Below are 26,436 nucleotides of genomic sequence, written 5' to 3' on the forward strand. Positions count from 1 at the left end.
GCCTTTGAACGGCGCTCGTTGAACTGATAGCTTCAAATATTTTTTAAATCTCAGAATGGATAACTTCAAAGATGAAGCTAATGGTCAGATTAACTAGTGCTCAACATCAGGGGCCAAAATAACCCCAGGCAAGTACGTTCACCAACTACTACGAATACCAAGCATACAAAGATAAGGCCGAGGTAAACAAATGAGGGAAGATGGAAAGGGACAGGTTAGGTCCAGATCGACCAGTCAAGGATGATTGATAGCTCTTATAATCAACATTTCATGATCTGTCAAGATCTTCCAGGATTTGAGAGTTTGATTCAATAGTGTAACACGCGCTGAAAAGATCTTTTTTTCCCCTCTTCTTTGCATCTTCATGATTTGTCAAGATCTTCCAGGGTTTGAGAGTTTGATTCAATAGTATAACACGCGCAGAAAACATCGTCTTCTCTTTTTTCCCCTCTGGGGAGCTTGAATTTTTCCACTTTTTTTTTGGGTACCTTGAGGAGAAAGTAATAAGAACTTGAGGAAGGAAACGCAAGGCCAACTCAGTATACACAGTAACTTTCTTCGAAAGATCAGTAACACACGATGATAAATTTCATTGGTGTCCACGGAGAGATCAATTCAAGCTGGAGCCACAAATCAGTACGCGCACAAGCTAAGACAAAAGGGGGGGGGGGGGGGGGCTAGCTGACCATACACATCCATTTTTGAGAAAATTCTATGAGACATTTCACCAAAAGACTAGTACGAGACTCTGATTCATACCGTTTTTCTCTGTTTCATCGACTGTTATGTGCAACCGAGACAAATAAGAGGGACATGTAGCATGCACGAGAGAATCTTTTTGTGAGATCAGATCTCGTAAAATTTCCTTCCGTCAATTGAAACGTTAATTGTCACGCCCGGTTTTTTAAAAGAAAAACCAGATGTATTCCACATGTATACTAGGATCAGTTTCATCATACATACGGTGACATAATAAGTGATATACAGTTCTATATCGAACAAAACAACTTTATTGAAACAATTACCAGAGTTTTGAATAGCAGCGGAAGAACTCAAGAAAACTCCAACGAAAGCTTTAGGGCACGCCACATGCAATCGACTGGGGGCAACGCAATCTAAGACGCTTCATCTTCCTTGTAGTCTTCGGCTTCCTTGATCTTCGTGTAGTCTTCTCCAACTGAGCAGCATTTATTATTGAAAACAGCAAGTGTGAGTACATATCGTACTCCGCAAGTGTGAGAAACATGACATGAGGGCCTAAGACAAGAAAGGTTTGACTCAGGTTCACTGTATCTATGCCAAAATAACTTAGGACTCAAGCAAATTTAGCAGTCCTATTTACTATGTATGACGACACCAACATTAAAAAAACAGTTCATCGGATTCCATCCGACTACCAGACTCACCAGATATTCCATATCTGGCTACCAACTCATAGGGGTACCACCACCCGACTATCCAAAACCAACCATCCAAGATTCCCCACTAACCATGAAGAAGTCCAAGCCCGCTCTTGACTGTGAGCACGGCTGATCGATCAGTTTTATTACTCTGCAGAGTTTGCACACTTTATCCACGAGTCGTGATTCTCGTTTTGCTTCACACTTCCGGGGTGTAGAGCCGGGATCTCAATACAAGGCCTTTACAAAGCTTCCGCCGACCTGCAAGAACTCACTGAGATTTCACCGCTAACAGACAATTACATCGCTACAGAAGTCCCTTCTTGTACCACTTAACTGTCCAACAGTGCTCGCAGAACCAGAGGGGTGGCTAATTAATCGGCCAGGCCGTACCCATATAAGCCTTGTGGTTGCGCTGTTGAGCCGGGTTACATGCTTCAAGAACCGATCCGTAGGATCTAAAGCAGGTGCTTGCACATCACCCAATGCGCACACAGCAGCCATACCAACCAAACCAACCTGCATAGATCCCTATGATCCACGTTGCTACAAAAGATTACCCAAATCGGTTTATGTTGCATAGACCATTAATCCAATTAACATTTATCCCACCCGACTTGACAGCACAACTAAGCATTTCTAACCTCGACACCCAAACTACAACACAGGCGACAAAGATAATATGGAAAGTACTAATAAACCCTAAACATGAGATTCATATTGACGAAGCATGCAATTAAGAAGCAAAAGACACACTACTCTATAATAGGCTCAGTGTGATCAAGGACACTTGCCTCCTCTGAAGTGCTGCTCAGTGTTGTCAAAATTTTGATCTTGAAGTCACTCGAATTGTTCCAGAACGTCATCGACTAATCGCGGGAACTACCGACAACCTACACAAAGGGAACACTTAGAACCGCATACCAAATAGTAGCAAGGCGCTATAAAAAGCCTACTGACGCAAAGTACTTGCTGCTACGATTGCGGGAGCGCGAGAATCGTCTAAAACGGAGCTCGTATGAAAAAGTTATGTTAGTTTTACTCTACAGGGGCTTTTCTGAAAGATTATAGGGACTAATTGTAAAACAGAAAATTCTAGGGGCTGATTTGTAAAAGTCCAGGGACCTATTTGCAATTAACTAAAAGTTTAGGGGGCTAAAAGTAAAATAACAGTGCTATTAGGGGTTATTTTGTGAAATCATAAAAGTCTAGGGACCTAATTGCAAAAGTACATATTTAAAATAATTAATAGATTTATTTTTAATTAGAAAACCCTATTTATGACGTCAGCATGACATCATCACGCTGACGTGGACGCTGATCGGCTCGGCTCGGCTGATGTGGCTAACATGTGAGCGACACGTGGTGCTGACGTGGCTCTCAAAAGCTGACTGGGATAAAGTGGACACGTGGCGGCTTCCTATTGGCTCGCGAGGGGGTACAGGGGGTTCTAATCTCGGGCGTTCATCTGAGATCAGACGGTGAGGGGCGCCTACCTCGGTTCCGGCTCGGGACGGCGACGACGATGAGGTCAGGACGGCGGTCCGGCTCGGGAGGTCGCCGGAGTGGGGTGGAGACGTCATCGTGGTGTCCGAGGAGCTCTGTCGAGCGGTAGAACGACATCTTGGGGAGTCGGCGATTCCATTTTGCGCACAAGATGACGTTGGTGAGGTGTGTAGCAGCGCTGCGGCGGCGAGGTGCTTCGGCTGAGGTCAGAGCTCAGTGGAGGGGGTTGTGTAGCGGTGGAGGAGCGTTGGGAAGAACCGAGGGCGGCTCCTCGTGGACATGTGGTGCCAGAGAACCACACGGGGAGGACGGAGGTGGCTTGTCGGCGTAGATCGAGTGCGGTGGCGGGCGTCGGCCGGAGGTGAGGAAGAGGAGCGCGGTGACGGCGCTAGAGTGCGGGGGACGGTGGGATGGGTGCGAAACGAAGAAGGGAGCTGAGAGGGGGATTTATAGGAGGGAGAAGGAGGTTGCGGAGAGGGGCGCGTGGTGGAGAACGTGCGGCAGCAGTTTCGGGCAAGCGCGGCGAGCGGCGGTTGCAAGCGAGCACGGCGCGCGCGGGAGGAAGGGGATGACGTGTGAGCTCGGCTCAACTGCGTGGGAAGACCGGTCGGGCGAGCGAAAAACAGGCGTCACATTAATGTGAAGCGACAGCCGATAGATTCCATTTCCATCTCCATTCGTACGTACGTGCATGCCAGTGGTTCAAATTCGCTGTTGGTTTTTTCGCTCCACCAGTCCGTAATCGTATTCCATGGTTGGTCAAGAACTGTTCAAAGCTTCAGATCCACGGAAAATCTCTCCTCCCCTGATCAGTTTTTTGTCAACTGCTTACGACTCAAGCAGCAACTAGCATGCATCGGTGATCTCGTCTTCTCCGGCACACCAATCAATTAGCTAGCATGCATTACTGATCTCCAATTGATGATTTGTCACCATAAAAATAGGTTTAGCTTATTTACCACTCTGTTTCAGTGGTCATAGACTTAGACGGTTCCAAAGATCATTGACTTAGGTGGTATTATAATCAAATGATCAAAGTTTTGGATAGTAAATTATCAATTTTTCCTTATTTCGAGCCCATTACCTGAGAGCAGGGGCTGGGATCCAGACCAGATCACTGTTGCTCGAATTTTTTATTTTTTATTTTCGAAACTATCATAAATATAGGTCTATTTTGGAAATTAGCAAAAATAGACGGTTGTCGCATGTTGAACGAGCGATCATATTGCTGGATCGTTCAGTGAGCGATATTTGACGTGCCACACCAACATAGACAAGAGAGGCTCTTCTCGGGTGAGAAATAGTTCTCGCCCACCTGTAGAGAGAAATATTTCTTGCCCATTGGGTTGGCCAGAAGTAGATTTTTTTATATAAAATTTGCACATCCCCTATTTTTTAAACTGTAGTTACCAGGTCCAAAGTAGTGCAATTACATCAATTCCTTCTTTTATACGAGTTTAGCCATTGCAAGATCGGATCTATAGGGACTACCACTTCTTTCTCTTGGACCGTTGCCAGTAGAAGATTTCATATTTTATGAGGAATCAAACCACTTCGAGAAATTCAAGTTCTATGAAGAGGGGAGTAAACTCGGCGTGGCATTTTTATTGATAGATAGATGTGGATACAAGATGTCTAGGGTTATTATGAAGGCTGAGGTACATGATTTGGGATGCTAGAATGGCGGGGATAGAACATGGGTTCTACATTTGGAATGGGGATATTTCCCCCTTCTCTCACACGCCGCTTCACGCTCCTCCTTTTCTTGCTGACGCAAGAGAGTCTGGCATCTCTAAAGTAGTTTGTCACATCCCCATTTCTTAAACTGCAGCTACCAAGGTCCAAAGGGGTGTGATTATATCAATTCCTTCTTTTATAGGAGTTTAGCCATTGCAAGATCGGATTTATGGTGACTGCCACTTCTTTTTCTTGAACCGTTGCCAATAGAAGATTTCATATTTTATGGGGAATCAAACTACTTCTAGAAATTCAAGTTCTATGAAGAGGAGAATAAAACCCAGTATTTTTTATTGATAGATAGATGTGATACAAGATGTCTATGGTTATTACGAATATCGGGGTACATTCTTTGGGATATTAGAATGCTGGGGATGTAACATGGATTCTACTTAGTGGAGCGGGGATATTCCCCCCTTCTCACATGTGCCACTTCGCGCTCCTCCTCTTCTTGGTGACATAGGAGAGCCTGACGTCTCTGAAGTAGTTCGTCACACCTCTAAAGTTTTTCCTCTTGCTTCTTTAATTCCTCATCCCACCTTTGAAGCTCCTTAGCCTGCTACTTGCAATCATGTTCTCACCGCTGATGTTTCTCATTCCGCATCCGACGTGCCTTCTGCCTCTGGCATGCTTTCTCCATCCTAAGAACGTTGTACAACGGGCTCTCTAATCTATCCCCCGTTGTACAACGGGCTCGCTGTGTCGATCCATTGCTTAAAGTGACAAGACTATTATTGATAAACATGGTATAACTTTGTGTTCTGGCACCCCATCTAGGATTGTTTTGTCATCCTCAACAACTGTATTGGGCCCACCTTCATGTTCAGCATGCAATTCCCTAACTCCCAGCCTGTATCTAGCTTGAGCAAGCCACACAAGTGGCTAACCACACTCAATTGCCAGCTTTAGATATCCCTCCAACTCAAGGTTCCATTTACTGGGAACAACTCCTAGAAAAAAACATTCACTTGCATAGCTCACTACGATGCTAATTCTCAGCTCTTGTTGCTTGAGATCTACTTTGAAACCCTATATTAACCAGTTGTACAATACCCCAAAAAGCCCATTCTCTTACTCTAGCTATACCTTTACTCACTGACTAAAATCCTAACTAATCTACCCCATTTGTACCATAAGAAATATCCCCATCTCAAAAAAAAAAACCCTTAAAATACAACTTGTCTGATATAGCTGCCCACTAAATATGGGAAAGAATACTAAACTCTATGTACTAGATCTAAAGTAATAAGTACATACAAAACATATTTCAAATATTATAATCCTAAATACCTCAAACAACTAAACCTAACTATCAAATCCTAGGTCTCATTGATACTCTACCTTGCTATAAAAACCTAACACTAATTCCTATAAAATACTACATCGAAAAATAACAGTATACCTATCTCTAAATTAGATGATACTAAGATCTAAACCTATATATGATGACTAGCATGATTACAAAATGAAGTAACAAGATTAGGTAACTTACTGGCAATATCGCTCTTCTCTTCCTCTCCTCTCCTTTGCTTTCTCTATTTTTAGAATTAGATGTCCTTTTGGCCTAATTTTTGGCCTTTTATAGGCCTAGGACAAGATTCGTCTGTCCAACGGGCTATTCGTTTCCATGAATATCAATCACCCGCTCAGTGGGCGATATATTGCCTAGGACCCACCAGGGGTGCGGGCACATGGACCTCCTGCAGGAAGGGAGATTTTTTACTCAATCGCCCGCTCACTCGGCGATATGTTACTTGGCCTCGGTGGCAACCAAGCAGGCCATGATGGCATGCCACCGTCGCCTTTCCTCACCCTTTGATTGTTCGAGGAAATGGATCGCCCTGTGATAGGATGATTTGTATATATCTCGTATGTCTGCTAGTGGGTAAAATTTATATATCGTCCACTGAACGGGCAACAAGTGTCTATTTTTTTTTGTGCTAATTTTCAAAATGGATGCATATATATGCTAATTTCAAAAATCAAAAGTCCTGTTGATCGGTGACCGAAGGTGGATTTATTTGCTTGTTGTGCTTAGGCTCCGGATTATCTCGATCTTAGTCCGCAGGAATTCCATGCTTGATGCTCGACAATAGTTTTGCCTTCCTGCTACAGTTGATCAAAGCCGCACATCAGTTGGATGATCTCAAGCAGTACAAGTACCGAGCGTCCTATGATATAGTGCTTCACGGGTGCAAGCGCTCATGCTTGCCACTCCCATAGTCGCATGTTTCAAACTTGACCACTACCTGCCAATCCATTCCACGGTTGTGGCCGGTGAAATGTGATCTGATCTTGTTGACAATTGGTAAACCGCCAGTCTAATAAACTTGTTGAAGGATTGGATGATGCTTTGAGCAGATGAATCACAAGAGAAATACACATGAGTTTTTAGACAGGTTCAGGTCTCCTTAAGGATAATAACCTTTTTTTCCTATTTATATTGTACTAATTTGAGCCCGTTACAAGGGGTGCGGCTAGCCTATATGGATCTAAACCTAGTCGGTGACTTTCTTCTTGGCTTATGTTATCGTGTCTTGCTTGTAATGCTCTCCTATGGCTTGTTTTTTGCTCCTCCTTCATAGGGCCTCTTGGCTCCATATATATATGAGGGTGACGTGTGTCCTCTGGACTCCTCCTTCCTATTTTTGGAGATAAACCTTTCCGGTTATGGGATACCTTGGATATCTATGGGTGGTTTTATTTCTTTTAGGGGTCTCCTTCTCAAAGATAAAGATATACCTAAAAAATTATAGGAAACCCTGGGGTACTCGGATATGGTAACTATCCATTATTCATCATCAATCCTCTATCAGTACGTGAAATAAGGCTTCAACGATTCAAGTATATATCCAGTAAAGATAAGCTTTTTTTCCGACCATATCATTGAGTAGACTTGGATTTCCGATTAGGATGAAGCATCTAACCAGGTTTACTAGGTTCTAAAGATCACCTACTCAGGATTTTGAACGCCTCCGAGTTCTCAAAAGAGTACTAGATTATTTGTCCCAACTGGGTAGGTTTTCTAATCGGCCTGAAAAAAATCATCCCATCCTTGCCAAGTACAAGGGAGATAGGACTCATCATTGGCTAGGCTCAAAAGTTGAACTGTGATGCATGATGGTGAAAAATATTATCTGTCATGAATATGAAGTCGTCATCATTCCATCCTTTCGATCGCTCCCATGCACTGAAAAACCCAGCGGGCAAACGACTGTACCAAAGTATGCCTCTCTGTTCATGTCGGTCAGCTGAAAAGACGTAACCTTGATGATTGAGCGTCACTTGGGTGCTCGTAACTCATAATGCAACTGCACCCGGAATTATTGTTTTGGAGATGGAGTGTGGTGTTTCACGACCCGTTGGCCTATATAAACCCTCAGGTGCTAGAGCTTAGTTGCATCAAACTTAATCATGGATCCTGCTCCTTTGCCTAAATATAGTCCTTCATCTCCTTACTATTCCATATCCTCCCTCGAGTACACACCCCTTAGTTCGTTGTCATCGCCTAACGAATCTTATTCGATGGTGGAGTTTATCGACGTCTCCTCCAAGAAGGAGGCTGGAGAAAGGGCGATGACTCGCAGTTCCCTGTTAAAGACAGTAATCCCCTAACACCTCAGGTCCAAGATGATGTGGATTGGGACCTTTTGTAGGTGGAAATAGAGGAGGAAGAAGTGTCTGGTAGCATCTTCTATGTTAAAGGCAGCAAGACGCCCACCGCTTCATCCTCTCTATTCTTGTGTTTTCGGAGAGGATGGCCAGAGAGAGTAGCCAAAGCAATGACGTTGACAATGAGAGTGGATAGCCAATGCCTTTTCTAAACCCTATGTCATCGGAGATGTCGATGATCTCAGGCTGCGACATCGGCGAGTTTAGCCAGGAGTTGGGGCATCACTGACCTTAACCTTTCATTGGACAGGAGAGTTAGGGCAGTCTCCCCTTCCTCTTCATTTGGTAGCTCTTTTTATGACTTTTTTAATCATCTCTCCATTGGTTTATCTATAAAAGAGCTCAAAAAATCTTGTTAAATAAAAGATTCCTATTTCTACCAGAATATTTGTGTATGATTGTGAACCTTCTTTTGAATACAAGGAAGTTTTAACAAGTGGCTAGCTTTCTTTCGGATATTTTTGAGGTTTGCGGAATTTCTTGTCAAGATGTTTGTCACGACGACCTTAGGTTCGACTCCAAGTGGAAAACATATGAGTTTTCAAACACTCAGGGACTCGATAAGGTTTGTCGCAGTCCCTAAATAAAATTTCTTCCCTTCTCATTAGAAAAAAATATATGTGCGACAAGTTTTGTACTCCTAGTATACATGAATCCCTCGACTGGCTATTGGGGAAGGATCCCAGATGGGCGGTTCAAAAACCGAGTGCGCACTTGGGTATAAGTTCCCGAATTGTGGCTTATCTCAATTTTTTTAAGGTATTCGTTTGAGGATAGGTGAATATATGTATATTAATAAAATGATAATGAATATTACTAAATATACTCTAAGTACTTACACATAGAATTTACGAAGATAGTTGATATTTCAAGAATTTTTAAGGATTTTATCATCTTCGATAGCTAACCAATGTGACCCTTGTCGATTGGATTCGACCACCCTATAGGGACCTTCCCACATTGAAGACAGTTTGTTGCTATTTTTCTAGCTTTGTACAAGTCGTAGAATCAGATCTTCGGGTTCGAAATATCTTTTGCGGATGTTCTAGTCGTGGTAGCATTAGAGAACTTGCTGGTACCATGCTGATCTTATCAACATTTGTGTCCTTTTTCCCTCGAGAACATTGAGGTTATCCCGTCTTCTTAGGATTTTGTCCTTATCGGCGTATAGTTCGACTCAGGGAGATTTGATCTTTAGTTCATAGGGCAGCATCACTTTAGCCCCATAGACTAGGAAGAAAGGTGTTTCACCCGTCGCCTTACTGAACGTTGTTTGAAGTGGCCAGAGTACGTTAGGCAAATCAGAAGCCCGGGCTTTAGCGTAGGTGGATCAATTGAAGATATCGATTTTGATTCCCTGAAGTACTAGGTCGTTTGCTTGGTCAATCTGTCCGTTGCTTTGTGAGTGTGTCACAGACGCAAAGCAGACTATAGTGCCAAGTTCCTCGCAGTAATCAATGAATGTTGCACTGGAAAATTGAGTACCCTTGTCGGTGATGATCCTACTTAGGACGTTGAATCTTGTCATGACGCTTTTCATGATGAATTTCTTGGCAACCGCCGATGTGATTTTCCGATTGGCTCAGCTTCGATCCACTTGGTGAAGGTGTCAGTTGCAATGAATAGGAATGTAAAGCCTCCGGGTGCTACTGGAAAGGCCTGTAGAATGTCCAGCCTCCAGTCGTGAATGGCCACCACAAAGGGACTGTCTGTAAGGCTTGAGCGAGTTGATGTACTCTTTTGCTGTGAAATTGACAGCTTTTGCACTTTTTTACCAACTCACTCGCATCATAGAGAGCCATAGTCCAATAGAAACCTTGTTTGAATGTCTTTCCGGTCAGGGTTCAGAAGCAAGCATGAGCTCCACACACCCCTCCATGAATTTCTTTGAGTAGTTCTGTACACTGCTTCTGAGAGTTGCATTTTATGAGTACTTTATGAGTGCCTTTTCAATAAAGAACACCATCCGCAAGGTATACATCTTGGATCGACAAGAAATTTGCTCGATCAGTGCATCATCCTCAGGCACAACTCGATCTTGAAGGTACTTGCGGATTGCGGTCATCCACAAAACTTCACTTTCAAGATGAGCCAACAGTTCCCCCACAACTCCTTTTGGGTTGTCAATCCCTGGCGAGCCCTGAGCTAGTTATAGGTCTCATAGACCACCACTCCTTCAACTGCGTCCTTTGCTGATTTCACATACGGCTTCTAGAATTTATCTATGAAAATCCTAGGTTGTCTTGGAGACCGTGAGGATGTTGTGCCAACAAGACTATCGGCGAGGCAGTTGTCATTCCTTGGGATATACTTGACATCGAGTTCGATGAATTTCTTTTCTAGCTTCCTCACCTCTACAAAGTAGTGTGTCATGGTCTTATCCAAGGTTTGATACTCCTTGCTAACTTGCTTCACCACCAACTATGAATTCCCTTTCACAAGTAGGCGGCGATTGCTAAGAGTAGAAGCTACTTAGAGTCCGATGAACAGACCCTCATATTTGGCTACATTATTTGTGGCTAGAAAATCGATCTGCAAAGCGTATTGCAGGCTTTCTTCTATTGGAGAGATTAATATAATCCTAGCCCCCGTGCCTTGAAGTGTGAGTGATCCATCAAAGAATAAAGTTCATACATCTGATAAATTACCGCAGTCATCCTGGGGTTGATATGGTTCTATCCATTCGGCCACGAAGTCAGCAAGTGCTTGCGACTTGATTGTTGTCCGAGGCATGAAACATACATCAAATTCATCGAGTTCAACTAACCACTTGGCAATTCAGCTGATTACATCTCTGTTGTGCAAGATCTCGCCTAGTGAGAATATTGATAGTCTTGCGATCTTGTGAGCCTGGAAGTAATGTCATAACTTATGAGAGGCTATCAGTACCGCATATAACAACTTCTACACTTGCTGATAGCGTTCTTTAGGACCATAGAGTACTTCATTGATGTAGTATACTAGTCACTGGTTTTTTTCTCGTTTGTCTTGTGCTTCTCTTTCTACCACCAATACCACACTTATAGCACGTGGTCTGGCTGCAATGTATAAGAGCAAATATTCATTAGGGTTGGGAACGACTAGCACAGGAGGGACAAAAGATACCTCTTCAAAATTTTGAATGCTTCATCTGCTTCTTTTGACCATTCAAACTTGTCATATTATCTCAACAACTTGAAGAAGGGAAGTCCTTGATCTCCGAGCCGGGATTAAACTGACTAAGGGCTATCATGCATCCGGTTAGTCTCTGAACTTCTCGCACTGACTTAGGGGGTTTCCTCTCCTCAATAGCTTTGATCTTCTTGGGATTGACTTCTATTCCCCGGTAAGACACTAGATATATGAGTAATTTCCCTGCGTCAACTCCAAATGCGCACTTCTCCAGATTCAGCGTGACTCGATTCTTATATAAGTTGTTGAACGTTTCTTGTAGGTTAGGATGAGATCTTCCTTATTTTTGGTTTTGATGACGAGATCATCAACTTAGACCTCTATGTTATGGCCAATCTAATCTTGGAGTGTTATTTGCATTCCTCGTTGGTATGTGGCACCGGTATTCTTCAATTCGAAGGGCATTTTAACATAGCAATACACCCCGAATAGAGTGATAAAGGAGGTTTTCTCCTCATCCTCTGGATGCATGCTAATCTAGTGATAACGTAAATAGGCATCGAAAAAGCTTAGATAGTCGCAGTCAAAGGTGGAGTCGACTATCTAATCTATTGGCATTAGAAGGAAAACGTCCTTAGGGCAGACTTTGTTGAGGTCCGTGAAGTCGACACACATTCACCATTTTTCGTTTGACTTTTTGACCATAACAGAGTTTGAAAGCCAATCGGGGTGATCCACTTCTCGAATAAAACCTACCTTGGTTAGTCTTTCGATTTTCTCCTTAATGGCTTCTTTCCGATCATGTGCGAACCGTCAAAGTTATTGTTTGACTGGCTTCATGTTGGGTCGGATAGCTAACTTATGCTAAATCACCTCCCTTGGGATCTCAAGCATGTCTAACAGTAGCCAGGTGAACATGTTGGTTTTTGCCCAGAGGAAGGTTATGAGCGTGAGTTTCTATTTCAGATCCAGTTTGGAGCCAATCTGAACGGTCCTAGATGGCTCTGTTGGGTCCAAAGGAACTGATTTGACTTCACCGTGAGACTTCACGATAGCCTTAGGCCTTGAGTTTTTCATCTCCTTGTCGAGTTGATGTTGTGTGGCCATATCTAAACTCCGTTTGTCACAGCGTAAGCCAACTTTCATGCGGCCCCAGATGGTGATGACTCCCTCGGGTCTCGAGATCTTCACGCACTGATAAGCGTAATGCATGGCTGCCATGAATTTGTTGAGAGTATGTCTTCCTAAGATGGTATTATATGTCGTCTCAAAATCGACCATGTCGAACAGAATTTTCTTTGTCCGAAAATTGTTGTGCTTTCCGAAGGTAATAGGTAGTGATATCTAGCCGATGGGAGTAGTTGAAGATCTGGGTATTATACCATTGAAGGCTTGAGTAACCGGTTTAATCGTAGACCGAAAGATCTGCATTCCTCCGAGTGCATTAGCAAAGAGGATGTTCAGCGAGCTCCCTCCATTGATAAGGACTCGGGTAACCCTGCAGTTATTTATCATAAGCTCGACCACTATCTGGAAGCTGCCCTACCGTATGAAGTTATCAGGGTAGTCTTCTTGATCAAAGGAGATTTCAGTGTCTCACCACTTCACTGCCTGACATCCCTTAGGGATGGTGGCTAGGACTTCTTGGGACACCGTCTTGTACTACCGCTTAGACTCGTAGGATGCAGAACCACCAAAGGTGTGGTCAATTGTCTTCTCGCCCGACTGAAAAAGACATTGTGTCCATATTATCCTCACTGCCATCCAATTCGGAGTCCCTACTTTGGGTCACGACCTGGATCTTCTTTCCCTTAGCCGATTCTTTGACATCCATTTTGACCAATTTTTTCTAGATGTGGCACTCGTAGATGTTGTGGTTGTCGGTTTGGTGTAAGTCGCACCATGGCTTTTCGTCTCATTCGATAGATCCTGGTGTAAATCCTTTACTCCGTGAAGGACCGGAGTGCTAGTCGGGACGGACGTCAAGTAGATCTGCAAACACTTCGTCATATTTAGCTGTCTTGCTATTACCTCCCTTGGTGTTCTTCTTGCGCTTGCTCTGGACCTTGTTGCCACCGAGCCTTAGTTGAGGATGCTTGATGCCCTTAGTTTTTTTCCTTAATGTAGAGGAGTCCATCCTCGACCTTAGTAGACTTATCGACAATCTGCATGAGCTCCTTAACTGTTTCAGGCTCCTTTCTAGCGATGTCTTCAACACAACATTGGCTCTTAATCCATTAAGTGAGTGCCTGGATGACATCGTAGTCGCAAATCTTTGGGATGATATTCTGGGTATTGCTGAAGCGGCACATGAACTTGTGCAAGGTTTCGTTCCCCATTTGCTCACAATGGTAGAAATCGTTTTTCGTACCGGGGCGAATTTGGGTACCCTGAAAGTTTGCTCAGAACACATCGCAAAGCTACTCCCACGAATAGATTGTCCCTGGTGATAGATTGGTCAACCATGTCCCGATTGCTCCTTCAATGGCTATGGGGAGGTAATTTGCTATGTCCCTATCAGCCGCATGGATGGTCGTGGTATAGATCTATAGAAACTCAACGAGATCTGTGTTTCCATTGTATTTCTCGATCATTCTGGGGTGGAACCTTGCCGGCAAGCTTACGTTTCTTATATCTGGAGAGAAGACCAGGCATCCGTTGATGGCGCCTTACTTGGTTCTTGCACCCCCAAGAGTCTTTCCCACGGCGATAGGAGATTGATCTCGATTTGATCGATGCTAGGACATTTTCTGATTAGATTGATGAGGGGTACAAGAAGCCTCCTCAAAGGCCCCAGGCATTTTCACCAGTTGTTGATGACCTGAAGCAAGTCATTGATCGGATGACCTTTGACTGATGAGGTCCAATGGTGATTGTTTGTCCGATTGTCATCTCGGGAATCCTTGTTCCTACGGTTACGTCTCTCCAAGTCCGAGGCGTCTCGTGATGAGGGATTGTCGGGTCTGTCCCAATTAGCACTGTTTCTGGCTAGGGCCTGGTGAGAGTTCTCGACCTAGATGATTATCTCCTTTGTTAAGTTGACCGCTGAGTTCACTCAATCCTTACCAGCTTAGGTAGTCAGATCCGTGATCAGATCTTGCATGAGGGTCTCTTGCAAAAGGAGGATCCTCTTAGCAATCGTGAATTTAAAGCGATCAGCCCCCTATTGATAATCGGAAGACTATATGATCAGGCTCCCGATAAGGACAGGAAGTGGTGTGCCTACCTAAAGCTGACCATTACCTACCATCGGGGCCAGAGGACTTCGACCGTCCGCAGGATCGTTGTCATGATGACCTAGATCATCACCCCCGTCTCCAAAAATGAAAACTTCTTAGGGGTAATCTCCATTAAATGAGGTGTCTAGATCCATCATTGATGCTTCATCGGATTGCTTTGGATCAGTATCTTGACAATTTATGTTGTCAGAAACTGGGAAGATTGATCCTGACTTGTCGTAAATCGGACGACATTCACAGTTGCCTTGGCTGCCGAGTGGTTCGAACTCGATGCTGCAATCTTTGACGCATTGATCCACAAATCAACTTACCTCGTCGTTTGAATCATCACCAGAAAGTTCATCGCCAAAATCCATCCGATCAATCACTGGTTTGTCGGGAAGATAGATAAAGTTGTTGTAGAACCCCTCATTCGAAAACTAGTTTTCGGCGAAGCTTTGGGCGATGTAGACAGCATATCGTGTGTAGACTCTTCAACGTTTTTTTCATGATCCCTACGGACGGCGCCAGCTGTCGATGATTAGTAAACCGTCGATATAACAAACTTATTGAAGGATTGAGGAATACTTTGAGTAGACATCTTGTTTATCTTGTATTGATTTGAACCTGTTATAATGAGGTGTGGCTAGTCTATATGGATCTAAACAGTCGATGACTTTCTTCTTGGCTTCCGTTGACTTGTCTCGCTTGTAATGCTCTCTGATGACTTGTTTTTGGCTCCTTCATAAGGCCCCTTGGCTTTGTATATGTACGAGTGTCGTGCATCCTCCTTTTTATTCTTGAAGATAAATTTTCCCGATTAAAGAACACCTTAAGTATCTACCGGTGTTTCCTTTCTTCTAAAAATTCTCTTCCTAAGATAAAGATATATACAAGAATTATAAAAAATTATAAAATACCTAAATACGATAACTATCTGTTGTTCATCGTCAGCTCCTTGCAAAAGTTACAAGGATCTCAAGTTCTAGATGGACTAGCTCGTAGAGTGCAGGGAGCAGACATTCATTCTGGCACCGCCGCTGCGAGCCCGGGAGGCGAGAGCAACGGTGCACTGTGCGCAAGTCTGGCATACCTGAAGCGCTGGACACCGGACAGTCTCAAAACTAGCCGCCGGCAGCCGGCCGCGAGACGCCGAAGAAAACGAAGCTCTAAGTCTCCAACCGTCGATGCCGTGGATATAACCGTTCGTCGAAACCTTGCGTGCGCCGTCCACACAGCCCAAACTGGAGGCTCTTTATTCGCATTATGAAGGGCAAAAATACAACAAGTAAAAAAAAAACAGAGAGGATGGAGGTGCGGGGAATCGAACCCCGTGCCTCTCGCATGCGAAGCGAGCGCTCTACCATATGAGCTACACCCCCTTTCGTATTAGGCGTTTAAGAGATTTACTTAACATTTATAATTTGAATGGTATGAATAGCAGGAATAAAAGTTGGTCGTGGTTGTAAGTGAGCTAAGAGCAATATATAGTCGCATGCCTGGATGCTTATTTCCTCAAGGAAGTGAATTCTTGTTCTTATTACATGAAATTTTATTTTTTCCTGCAAAAGATTACGTGAAAGATATTGGGTATGAGTGCAACGATTATCATGAGAAAGAAATAGGACACACGAAATTAGAAAACTTGGTTAATTCTCAAGACCGATTCAGATAGCTAACATTCCTGAACACGTTTCCTTTGCCACCTTCGTTCTTGTGTTTCGCAAGTTTGTATTAGTTGATGGAGGTGTGGCCCACTGCATGGGGCCAAGTAATCTTCAGCTCAAATATGTATATCTTTCTTTTTCCTAATTGAAAGATACATAACTCATCCAAAGTAGCTTTGTTTCGGGCTTGAGCAAGTGTTGGGAGCTGTACCTAGCCTAGTCGCTCAGCCTGACATTTGAACAAGCTTAGTTGGGGCTAAATGAAAGCTGCTATGTCCAAATATCTAGCTTTGTGCCTCTTTGAGTCCTACTTCTACTGTGTATCTTCCTAAATTTGTTGTTGGTTTATGTAATTCCAATCGCCGGCAACCAAGTTGCCACACACTCGCATATGACACGCGAATCAAGCAACTCTCTTTGCCTCACATCCCCAGACCCTCTCTTCGTCTGGAATGCGTCACTGAACACTCGGTGTGTGTTTATTAAGCATGCAAAGAGAGAGAGGGAGTGTTAAGAGCCATAATATGTTTGAAGCTGAAGTTTGTATATTCTCTTAGTCAAGTTTGATAAGGTTAATTAGATTTATACCATTATAAATATTGCAGTTTTAAAATACGCCATTATAATTCCGGTATTGGGAAACATAAAATTATATCTCTTAAAATTAGGTCCACGTCATTACAAATTTTCTGAAAATTTGATCCATACCATTGAGAATCTCCTGAAATTTGAATTCATACCATTTTAAATCTCCTAAATTTGGATCCATACATTTAGATTTGTAATAGCATGTTTTTAAATACCGGATTTGTAATAGCATATTTTAAAATCATGATATTTATAATATTATGAATCTAATTAACCCTTGATAACGTTAGGCAAGCATTTGTGGTTTGTCTTGCCACGGCTTAGAATCCTTAGATGCGCCAATCTTCTTTTAGCTTGCTTCGGCAGATCATTCACTTAGCTCATTTCTTTTGGATGTTCATTTGGTCAATTTTAGATGCATTGTAGTCAAGACCAAAATGCGGAAGGAGAGGGTTTTTCCCTTGGCAATTAGTCCACGGCTCCACGGTGTGATGTCACGGATTCACTGTATGGGAGAAATCCCCGTGCGTCCTTCTTCGTCCTCCTCCCCTCCCCTCTTGTTCGTTCTTTCTCTGATTTCTCCCCCAATTTCGTCCCGTCCCAGTCTCAAATTCCCCGTTCTTCTCTCCCTCGCAATCTATTGTGCGCCATCATCGGCGACCTCGTCGCCGGCGGCCGGATACACTAAGCCAGGTCCCTTTCCGCCGAAATCTTCTCTCGGCGAGAGCAGTCGCGCTCCTGCTCCTCGCCCCCTCTGCTGGTACTGGACTTAGCGTGGAGTGGAGATCCATCCGGGCATAGTTTGATTTCTTCGTTTTGGTGAGTAACCCTAGCTTGCTTGGATGGATTGTCCTTACTCTAAGAGCTCCTTTTGTTTGCTGAATTGTGTGCAGTCAAATCCAAATCTTTCTTTCTCTCCATACAATTAGTTATGGATTTGTTTGCTGAGTAGTAGTAGTACCCTAGCAATATAATATGTCCATCCATGCTTCGATCGGATTCTTCTTCAGCGCGCAAGATCAATCTTAGACACCATAGGACGACTTCTTGGTAGCCGATGTGCGGGTGCATTTATTTTTCTTAAAGGATTTGGAATTGAACTCCCATGTGTCACAGTGCTGTCGTGCTGTACTTGTTGCGTACTTGCGTTGGAGCTTGGTGCTGCTATTAACGTAAGGTAGCATTTGGGGAGGTGTTTCACCACGAGTTCCTTTATGAGCTATGAGAAATACCCTTTGGCCCTCATGCGGTCTGAAGGTGTTGGCCGCCGGCAGAACCCCTCGGAATCCGCACCTGCCTCTCGAGCTCCTCCATCAGCTGATGTTAGCTTCCGTTTTCTCTGCTTAGGCAGAACCCTGTTCTTTTGATGAGCCATATTCCGTGCTTGCCCGTTGGTTAACACTGACGAACTTTGTATAATTCTTGCACGAGTGGTTGGAGTATGTCTGAATTTGCTGTTCCTTGTAGACTCTCTCGGTTGAAAATTCTTAGGTTGGCCCCTGCTTTTGCAAAAGCTTAGCAAGCTGGGGTATGAGCTGGGAAAGGTCAGGCCTAGTAAATAACGTTTGTAACTAGGGAAAAGCTATCCTTGCTCTTTTGCCATAGCCCACCTTGCGTCCTAGTGGTGTTGTGCTGTCCTAGTAGTGCTTTCGGAATTACGAGCTGTTAGTAAGAAGGTAGCATTTGGGAAGGTGTCACCACCATGAATTTCCTTAATGAACCACAGCTAAATGTCTTCTGTTTGATCTTTCCAGGTCTGGAGCATGCAGTTAACTCTGACCTGTTGGTTATTTTGGTAAAAGTATGGATATGCGTGTGGACTATTGGTTTTGTCATTTCTAGTTGCATGCCCTTTATTATGTTTCTGATATGCCTGGACATTTGTTTCAGGTTGCGGCTCTGGCCTTTGGGCGACTTATGCGACTACTGCAGGCAGGCTTATCATCCTGTCATAAGGAAACTGAAAAAGAGACAAAAAAACAATTTGTTGTCTCATTCTTAGAAGCTGGCGAGAACCCGGCATGGCAGATGCTAGTTCGAGGACTGGCACCTCGACTGTTGTAGACACTGACGATAAGAATCTAAGGGTAACCCCTCTTTTCTCCATCTGTTGTATGTTTCGTTCCTGATGATTGATCCTTCATGAAGAATTGGGGGAGAAGTGAAAATAATATTGGTACTATGTTTGAGTTTACCGATAGTCTAATAGGAGGAGAAGAATTTATTGTATCCAATAAAAGATGAGTTTGGCTTCTGTTCTCTGATGCACATAATTTTTTTACCATGTTTGTGTAACAATTTGCAGAACATTGTACACACATGCTCTAATGCCTGAAGAAATAAGATACAAATTATATATTAACTTGCAAAGTTGAAAAGTCTGATGTTAGACTATTGATTTCGTTAAGCAGAAATATCAAATTTGTAGTGCCTTAAAGTGTGAACACTTGGATAATCAAAGAAATCTTTGACGAAGATAAGGACGATTCATGAATTGGTTATTACCCCTTGGTGATGTGAGATACTCTAAATCCCTACAAAACAAGGAGAGCATAGACAAAAGATGGTCGTTTCTTGTATATTTCCCCTCTCCTTTTGTCTCTATTTTTCCTGTTTTATCTTTATAGACTTTGCATTGTGGTTCGGTCATCAGGTTGTTTGCATATACTTTGCTAAGTTTGCTTTAGAGTTTGCAAGCATTAATTGACACTGCAATATCGGTTCACACTAATCACATCTTCTATATTTTAGATGTGAATTTTGTCAAGAACTTGATTACTAATAGAATAGAGCAAAGTTATTTTTTGGACTTAGAGGCACTAGGTTCTACTACATAACCGATAATCTCCTATTTTGTAATTACTCGTGTCAGATGATTGTACAAGTCCTCAACTTCACTCTGTAGAACATCTAATGGTGAAGGTCTTGCTGAAATACATGTAAAGTGCTCATTTCACCTTGAAGTCATTATATGTTACCAATTCCATCATCTATGTACTGCCCCATGCCAACTTTTCCTTTACGTTATAATTTGATTCATAAACAGTATATTTTTAATTTGTCTTAACCAACTTCTACAGTTAGAAAACGGACAGAGGGCAGCTGTCATGGCTTCTAATTCATCTGATCGGTCTGACAGATCTGACAAGCCTACGGATCAAAAGGTATTAATTTTCTCTCCTATGTCTTATGTACTGTTGCTTACCATTTCATAGCAATGGTATTTAGACAACGAATTTGCTATTGTAGGTCTTAAGGCGGCTTGCCCAAAATCGTGAGGCAGCAAGAAAAAGTCGGCTGAGAAAAAAGGTATTACTATCATTACTGTGCTCACAGAGAGAGCGAGGGGGCTTGCAGTAGAGTAATTTAACTACTTCGATTTATTACATCTGGGAGTTATTGCTACATGTTGGTGCAGTCACGTTGAAAATTATGCACATGAGTTGGTGTGTGGGTGTCTGGCTGACACATGCACGTGTGTGAGTCAGGATTGAGGAGCGTTGTTACCTAGTTGCCATCAGGGTAAAAGCCACAGGCCCACAGCCCATGCTGCTTGAGCTTCAGCCTGCCCCTGGCCCCACACTGACCTAATATTCTCCTGATCATCATTGTGTAACTTTCTAAGGATTTGGTTTTTGATACACTGATGCATTGACTCTTGAGTACTAACAGTCATACGAGTCTACTTTCCAATATAATGTTTGTAAATTGTAATTGATGTGTGTTGTATGCAATGGTAGAACTTGCAACTATAATAAATAGAATCTCAGATAATAAAATCATCCTGGAATTCTGTATAGTTCAACGCCCACACATTGTTGTGAGCTTATACAAAAAATAATTCCACATCGAAAAATGACTTCATGGAAAATGAGAAATCCATACTTGATTTTTCTACAAATGCACACAGCACAGTATTGTAATGGGTTAGGTAGCAAGAGATATGCCAGCCAGGCCTGTGTTAATTCCTGGTTCCTCCACTGTTTGTAATGGTGTAGTATGAATAAGTTTGAGTTTGTGCATCAAGGAGCTAATATTGCATGGTAGTGCAGTTTGGATAACCTGCAGATACGAGTGATTTAGCACTTCTACTTCCATATTCTTTTCTTATTTCATGATATTGTATGGAAATTATAAAAACGCACAAGGTATCTGCTTTGAAAAAAAGTGTGCAGCCACCAAGGCACTCCATGTTTCGTTATGTACAACTACCCTCGAATATTTGCAATTTGAGCATAAGCAACTGAATTATGTAAATTGACGTGTATCCGCTAACTTTTATTTGTTCACTTTTGGGTTTATTTATTTGTTAACAGCCCTTTCTAATACTTCATGTTGTTCTAAAGGCATATGTGCAGCAGCTAGAGAGCAGTAAGCTAAAACTTGCCAGCCTAGAGCAAGAGCTCCAGAAAGCTCGACAACAGGTAAATCTGTAAATGTTTATTTTGTTGATGTTGATAGATGTCCAATTGTATGCACTTTTTTGCTGACATGTCTCAGAGGGTTCTTTTAATTTTGTTACTTGGATGGTGTACTCCAGGGAATCTTCATTTCTAGCTCTGGAGATCAAACTCATGCTATGAGTGGAAATGGTGATCTGCTTTTGCTAACTTGCATCATTGTAATTCCCTAGTGCTTGTTAGGAGTATAACTGAAAAGGTAAGCTTTTCTCTGCAGGAGCTCTGACATTTGATTTAGAATATGCTCGATGGCAAGAGGAGCAAAACAAGCAGATAAATGAGCTGAGGACTGCAATAAATGCTCATGCAAGTGATAGCAACCTCCGTCTTATCGTAGATGGGATAATGGCACATTATGATGAGATATTCAGGCAAAAGGGTGTTGCTGCGAAGGCTGATGTGTTTCATATACTTTCAGGCATGTGGAAAACACCTGCTGAAAGGTGCTTCTTGTGGCTTGGGGGTTTCCGTTCGTCTGAGCTTCTGAAGGTGCATAAATCAGATGCTAGATAAATTTGTATTACAGTGCCTCTGATTACAAATATAAGTAGTTCTAGAATCCATGCTGGTCAAACGTTCAATTTTTTACCAGAAATTTATATAGAGTCGAGATTTACCACATGTTTATCATGACAAATACTTTCATGTGCAAGAAGTTTTTTTGGCAATATTGCTCAATATCATCACAAAGATCAGAATTAGAAAGTATCTACCAATATATCAATGACATGTAGCTTGAGGTCCCACATGTCCTCGCATTCAATGGTATTTTCCAATTTATAACTCTTTGCAATAGTTCTGAGTACAGACTTTTTTTTTCTTATACAGTGCTTGTTGCGTAGATGCTCAAAATGACTTACATTTGTAATTGGACGGGTGTACTGCAGGAGTATTTTCCTTATAGTAGGGTGTTAGGTTTTTATTTGTATCTTCAATGGGTGCTTCTGATTCAAGATGAACTATACCTTACACTGTTGCACAATTGCAGCTCCTTGCAAATCAGCTTGAGCCTCTAACTGAGCAGCAGTTGTTGGGGCTGTCCAATCTCCAGCAATCCTCCCAGCAGGCTGAGGATGCATTGTCACAAGGAATGGAGGCATTGCAGCAATCCTTGGCAGAAACGTTGGCTGGGTCCCTTGGTCCATCAGGGTCTTCTGGGAACGTGGCAAACTATATGGGTCAAATGGCTATGGCCATGGGCAAACTTGGCACCCTTGAGAATTTCCTTCGTCAGGTAAACTTTCTGTTACCCCAGACTCTGGTAAGCATTGCTTGTAATAGGTAAAAGAATAATTGAAACTAATTTGCTGATCAGTTAAGATTTTGTCTGAGAGTTCCACAAATTTTATGGCAGAAGACAAGGGTTGATTCTTACACATTTACCCTTCGAGTCTTTACAACTTTTGAGCAATCTTTGCACCCCTCCATGTTTGTAGCTCTGAAGAGTTTTGTTTTGTTTTATTTGCGCTAGGCTGACAATCTACGACAGCAGACCTTGCATCAAATGCAACGAATTCTGACAATCCGACAAGCTGCTAAGGCACTCCTTGCAATTCATGACTACTTTTCACGTTTGCGTGCCCTGAGCTCTCTTTGGCTTGCAAGGCCACGGGAGTAACATCGGTGTTTGTGTGGCTCCATGAACTGATCTGTGAATGTGGGACTGCTGTGGTTGCAAACATGCCCGTGCATTTGCAGATGACTGGAGGTTCAGTCCTCCCTGTACAAGTTGTATTGACATCTTCTGGTCTCAGATTGTGCTTCAATGTTGTACAAGTAGGGTAAAGCTTGTAACGTGTAAGTTGTCATGAATTTATGATTGACATATTGTACAATTGTATTAGCAATAAAAAATAGAGTACATAAAGGTTTGAATAATACCCAGCATTTGAAATGGTTGGAAATGGGCAGTAAAAGTAGCATGTCGCTTTGAATAGTCGATCAAAGTCTCTTTTTAGCTCTAGAACAGATAAATTTTGAAGGAAAGATGAGGGATTCAGAGCATGTACAATCTGATGCTTAGAGGTGTTTATGAAAAAAGGATTTTTTTTCTCAACTGCACTGGTGCAGATGTTTATACGGAGAACAAGGTGCTTATTTAAGCACCGATGCTTGAGCAGGTGGTTTGCTGTCGGTTAGCCGCAAGACGCTGCACCAGTGCTTAAATTGTTAGCACCAGTGCTTATATTAATGTTAATATTTTTTAAGGCTCGCATTTTTAACAGCTATCCATTGGAGACTACAGATGCTTATATTAGTACTAATAAGATAGTTAATCATGTTTAAACACGTATAATCTTTTTTTCATTAGAACTTACAATTTTTATATAGGTGCTTAACATTCTCTTTCCTTAAGCAACTACCCATAAGCACCTACCATTGTTCATGCCCTCACTCAATCCTACTAGGAGTGTTTGGATTGTGCTTTAATTGAAAGGAATTCATGAGATTGTAAAATTTGCTACACATTATGGCGGAGGAATTTTATGATAGTAAAAATTTGCTTCACAACCAGGCGAATAACCCTCGCCAAGCCTCACCAATCAAAGATCAGCCGATCAGTGACTTACGTGAGGTCATCGACGACCGGTGAAGATGGTCGAGGGCTTTTGAAAGGGCTTCATCAACCCCTCAGCAATCTAATCAGGGGATGTCCCGACATCGATTAAATCGGGATCGATCTCTAATCCCCGTGGGAAAAACTCCTAAGGCTACTAGAACCAAACAGAGCGCCATCAATGAATGCTTGGTTTTCTCTCTAGATTTACAGAATGTAAGTTGGCCAACAAGGTTCCGCCTTAGGACGATCGAAAAATACAACGGAAGTAAAAACCCCCATTGAGTTTCTTTAGATCTATACCACGGTCAGAGATGGCCAAATGGGTCTATCAGGCCAGCATGGCATGGACCTATTTAGGCACGACCCGGCTACTATAACAGGTCATGCCATGCTGACCCGCGTGCCTCTCTCTCGGCCCATGGCACAACTCATTTGCCACCATGTCGTGCTATGCCGGCTTGGGCACGATTGCGGCCCAAAGGGCACGACAGGCATGGCGTACCAGGCCAGATCGTGCCGGTTCGTGCCTGTGCATGCCGTGCTCGGGGTAAGCATTGCCCATGCTGACCCGACTCAGCTGGGCCATGCTGTGTTGGCACGCTGTGCCATGCGTTCGGCCCAAGCATGAACCGTGCCTATAGTGTCGTGCCTCGAGACGACCAAGTAGGCATGACCCATTTGGGCATCTTTAACCACGACCATCCAATCGGTTGGTGGGGATGAGAAGGTAATAATGAATTACCTCCCTATCGCCCTTGAAGGGGTAGCCAAGATATGGTAGAACAATCTATCGCTAGGAATAATCTACTCGTGGGAGAAAATTTGCGATGTATTCCGAGCCAACTTTCAGGGTACATACGTTTGCCTCGGTATGAGAAACGATCTCTATCGTTGCAAGCAGACAGGGAATGAAACCTTGCGCGTGTTCATACGCCGCTTCAGCAATATCCGAAACAACATCCCCAAGGTCAGCGACCACAACGTCATACAAGTGTTCACTCGGGGGGTCAAGAGTCAGAGATGCGTTGAAGACATCGCCATCCAGGATCCTAAGACAATCAAAGAGCTCATGAAGATCGTCGATAAGTCCTTCAAGGCTGAAGAGGCGTTCCTCTTCGTCAACGAAAAGACTTAGGGAATCAAATGCCCTCAACATGGGCTCAAGGGTGATAGGGTCAAGGCCAAGCACAAGAAGAACATCAAGGGAGGTAAAGGCAAGAAAAATAGTTCTGAGGAAGTTTTTGCAGATCTGCCTGACACCTGTCCTGACAAGTGTCCTAGTTCTTTTTGAGGTAAGAGCTCTACCCTAGGCTCCAGCAAACGCAACGGTAAACCTTGGTGCGACCTCCACTAGACCGACAACCATAACCTCCACGAGTGCCGCCTCTAGAAGAATATGGTCAAAGTGAAAGTCAAGAAAGCGGCCAAAGGAAACAAAACCTAGGTCGTGGCCCAGAGTAGGGATTCCAGCTCCAGCGGAATTGAGGATGACATGAATCCATTGTCTTTTCAGCCGGACGAGAGGACGATCGACTGCATGTTCACTGGTTCTGCATCTACAAGTTCGAAAGGCAATACAAGATGGTGGCCCAAGAAGTCTTACCTACCATCCTCAAGGGTCGTCAAGCTATTAAGTGGTCAAACGTTGAGATCTCCTTCGGCTAAGAACATTGCCATGATAACTTTGTATGGCCAAGCCATTTCCCGATAGTAGTCGAGCCTACAATCAATAACTGCATGGCTACCCGAGTTCTTATCGATGGAGGGAGTTTCTTGAACATCCTTTTCGCTAACACGCTCGAAGGGATGCATATCTCCTGGTCTGCTATCAAGCCAGTTACTCAAGTTTTTCATGGTATAGTACTCGGATCTTCGGCCACCCCTATCGGCTAGATATCGCTCCCCATTACCTTCGGGAAGTTTGACAACTTCTGGACAGAAAAGATTTTGTTCGACGTGGTCGACTTTTAGACATCATACAATGACATCTTGGGAAGATCTACTCTTGCCAAATTCATGGCAGTCATGCATTATGTTTATTAGTGCATGAAGATCCTAGGACCCGAGGGAGTCATCCCCGTCTGGGGTTGTCCCAAGGCAGGTCTCCATTGTGACAAGCGAAGTCTTGGCATGGTAGTTTAACACCAACCAAGCAAAGAACCCAAGAGCTCAAGGATCCAGATGGATAAGAATCCTCAGTCGTGACCGCGATCATAGCATCTCGAGACACAAACCCAGAAACCTGGGGGCTTGGTTCCATGACTAATTCGAAGCCCATATAACAGTGCATATGCCCCCCTCGAAGTCTGTGCCGTTTAGGTTTAAGATAACATGTCTACATAGCTCGTTGGTTCTCAATAAACTCTGTAAGTCCCAAGTGTAAGTACTAAAAGTACATTTTCATAATAAGAAAGATCATATTGCCTGGGAAGTTGATCGAATTATTTTCCTACCTTACTCGTCTTCTGCGCATCCTCGTATCTGACAAGCGGGGTAAGTCGCTTCTCGGGTCCTTCA

The 26,436-nt window shown here is 43.2% G+C and overlaps 1 protein-coding gene and 1 non-coding gene across 4 annotated transcripts; one reads left to right on the plus strand and one right to left on the minus strand.

Moving 5' to 3' along the window:
* Window positions 1-15,953: 15,953 nt before the first annotated feature.
* Window positions 15,954-16,026, minus strand: TRNAA-CGC (transfer RNA alanine (anticodon CGC)). The gene has a single exon. It is a non-coding gene; the product is annotated as a tRNA-Ala (tRNA).
* Window positions 16,027-17,291: 1,265 nt separating this feature from the next.
* Window positions 17,292-23,237, plus strand: LOC133916218 (transcription factor TGA2.2). 3 transcript variants are annotated; one of them, XM_062359801.1, is made up of 11 exons: window positions 17,292-17,718; window positions 18,654-18,700; window positions 18,790-18,986; window positions 19,772-19,838; window positions 19,980-20,063; window positions 20,149-20,208; window positions 21,246-21,323; window positions 21,440-21,491; window positions 21,577-21,848; window positions 22,348-22,593; window positions 22,831-23,237. In XM_062359801.1, exons 5-11 carry the CDS (start codon window positions 20,007-20,009, stop codon window positions 22,975-22,977), a joined length of 912 nt encoding a protein of 303 aa, XP_062215785.1. In that variant the 5' UTR covers window positions 17,292-17,718; window positions 18,654-18,700; window positions 18,790-18,986; window positions 19,772-19,838; window positions 19,980-20,006; the 3' UTR covers window positions 22,978-23,237. The 3 variants fall into 3 exon arrangements, with proteins under 3 accessions (XP_062215785.1, XP_062215783.1, XP_062215784.1); XM_062359799.1 differs by lacking the exon at window positions 19,772-19,838; XM_062359800.1 differs by lacking the exons at window positions 18,654-18,700; window positions 19,772-19,838.
* Window positions 23,238-26,436: the final 3,199 nt, after the last annotated feature.

This window comes from Phragmites australis, chromosome 4 (genome assembly GCF_958298935.1).
Source record: "Phragmites australis chromosome 4, lpPhrAust1.1, whole genome shotgun sequence".
NCBI classification, from domain to species: Eukaryota; Viridiplantae; Streptophyta; class Magnoliopsida; order Poales; family Poaceae; genus Phragmites; species Phragmites australis.

Coding starts and splice junctions, on each gene's coding strand:
- LOC133916218 (XM_062359799.1), top strand. CDS start 18,921: ATGGCAGATGCTAGTTCGAGGACTGGCACCTCGACTGTTGTAGACACT. Junction 21,492..21,576: donor TCATGCTATGAGTGGAAATG/GTGATCTGCTTT, acceptor TTTTCTCTGCAG/GAGCTCTGACATTTGATTTA. Junction 22,594..22,830: donor TTGAGAATTTCCTTCGTCAG/GTAAACTTTCTG, acceptor TATTTGCGCTAG/GCTGACAATCTACGACAGCA.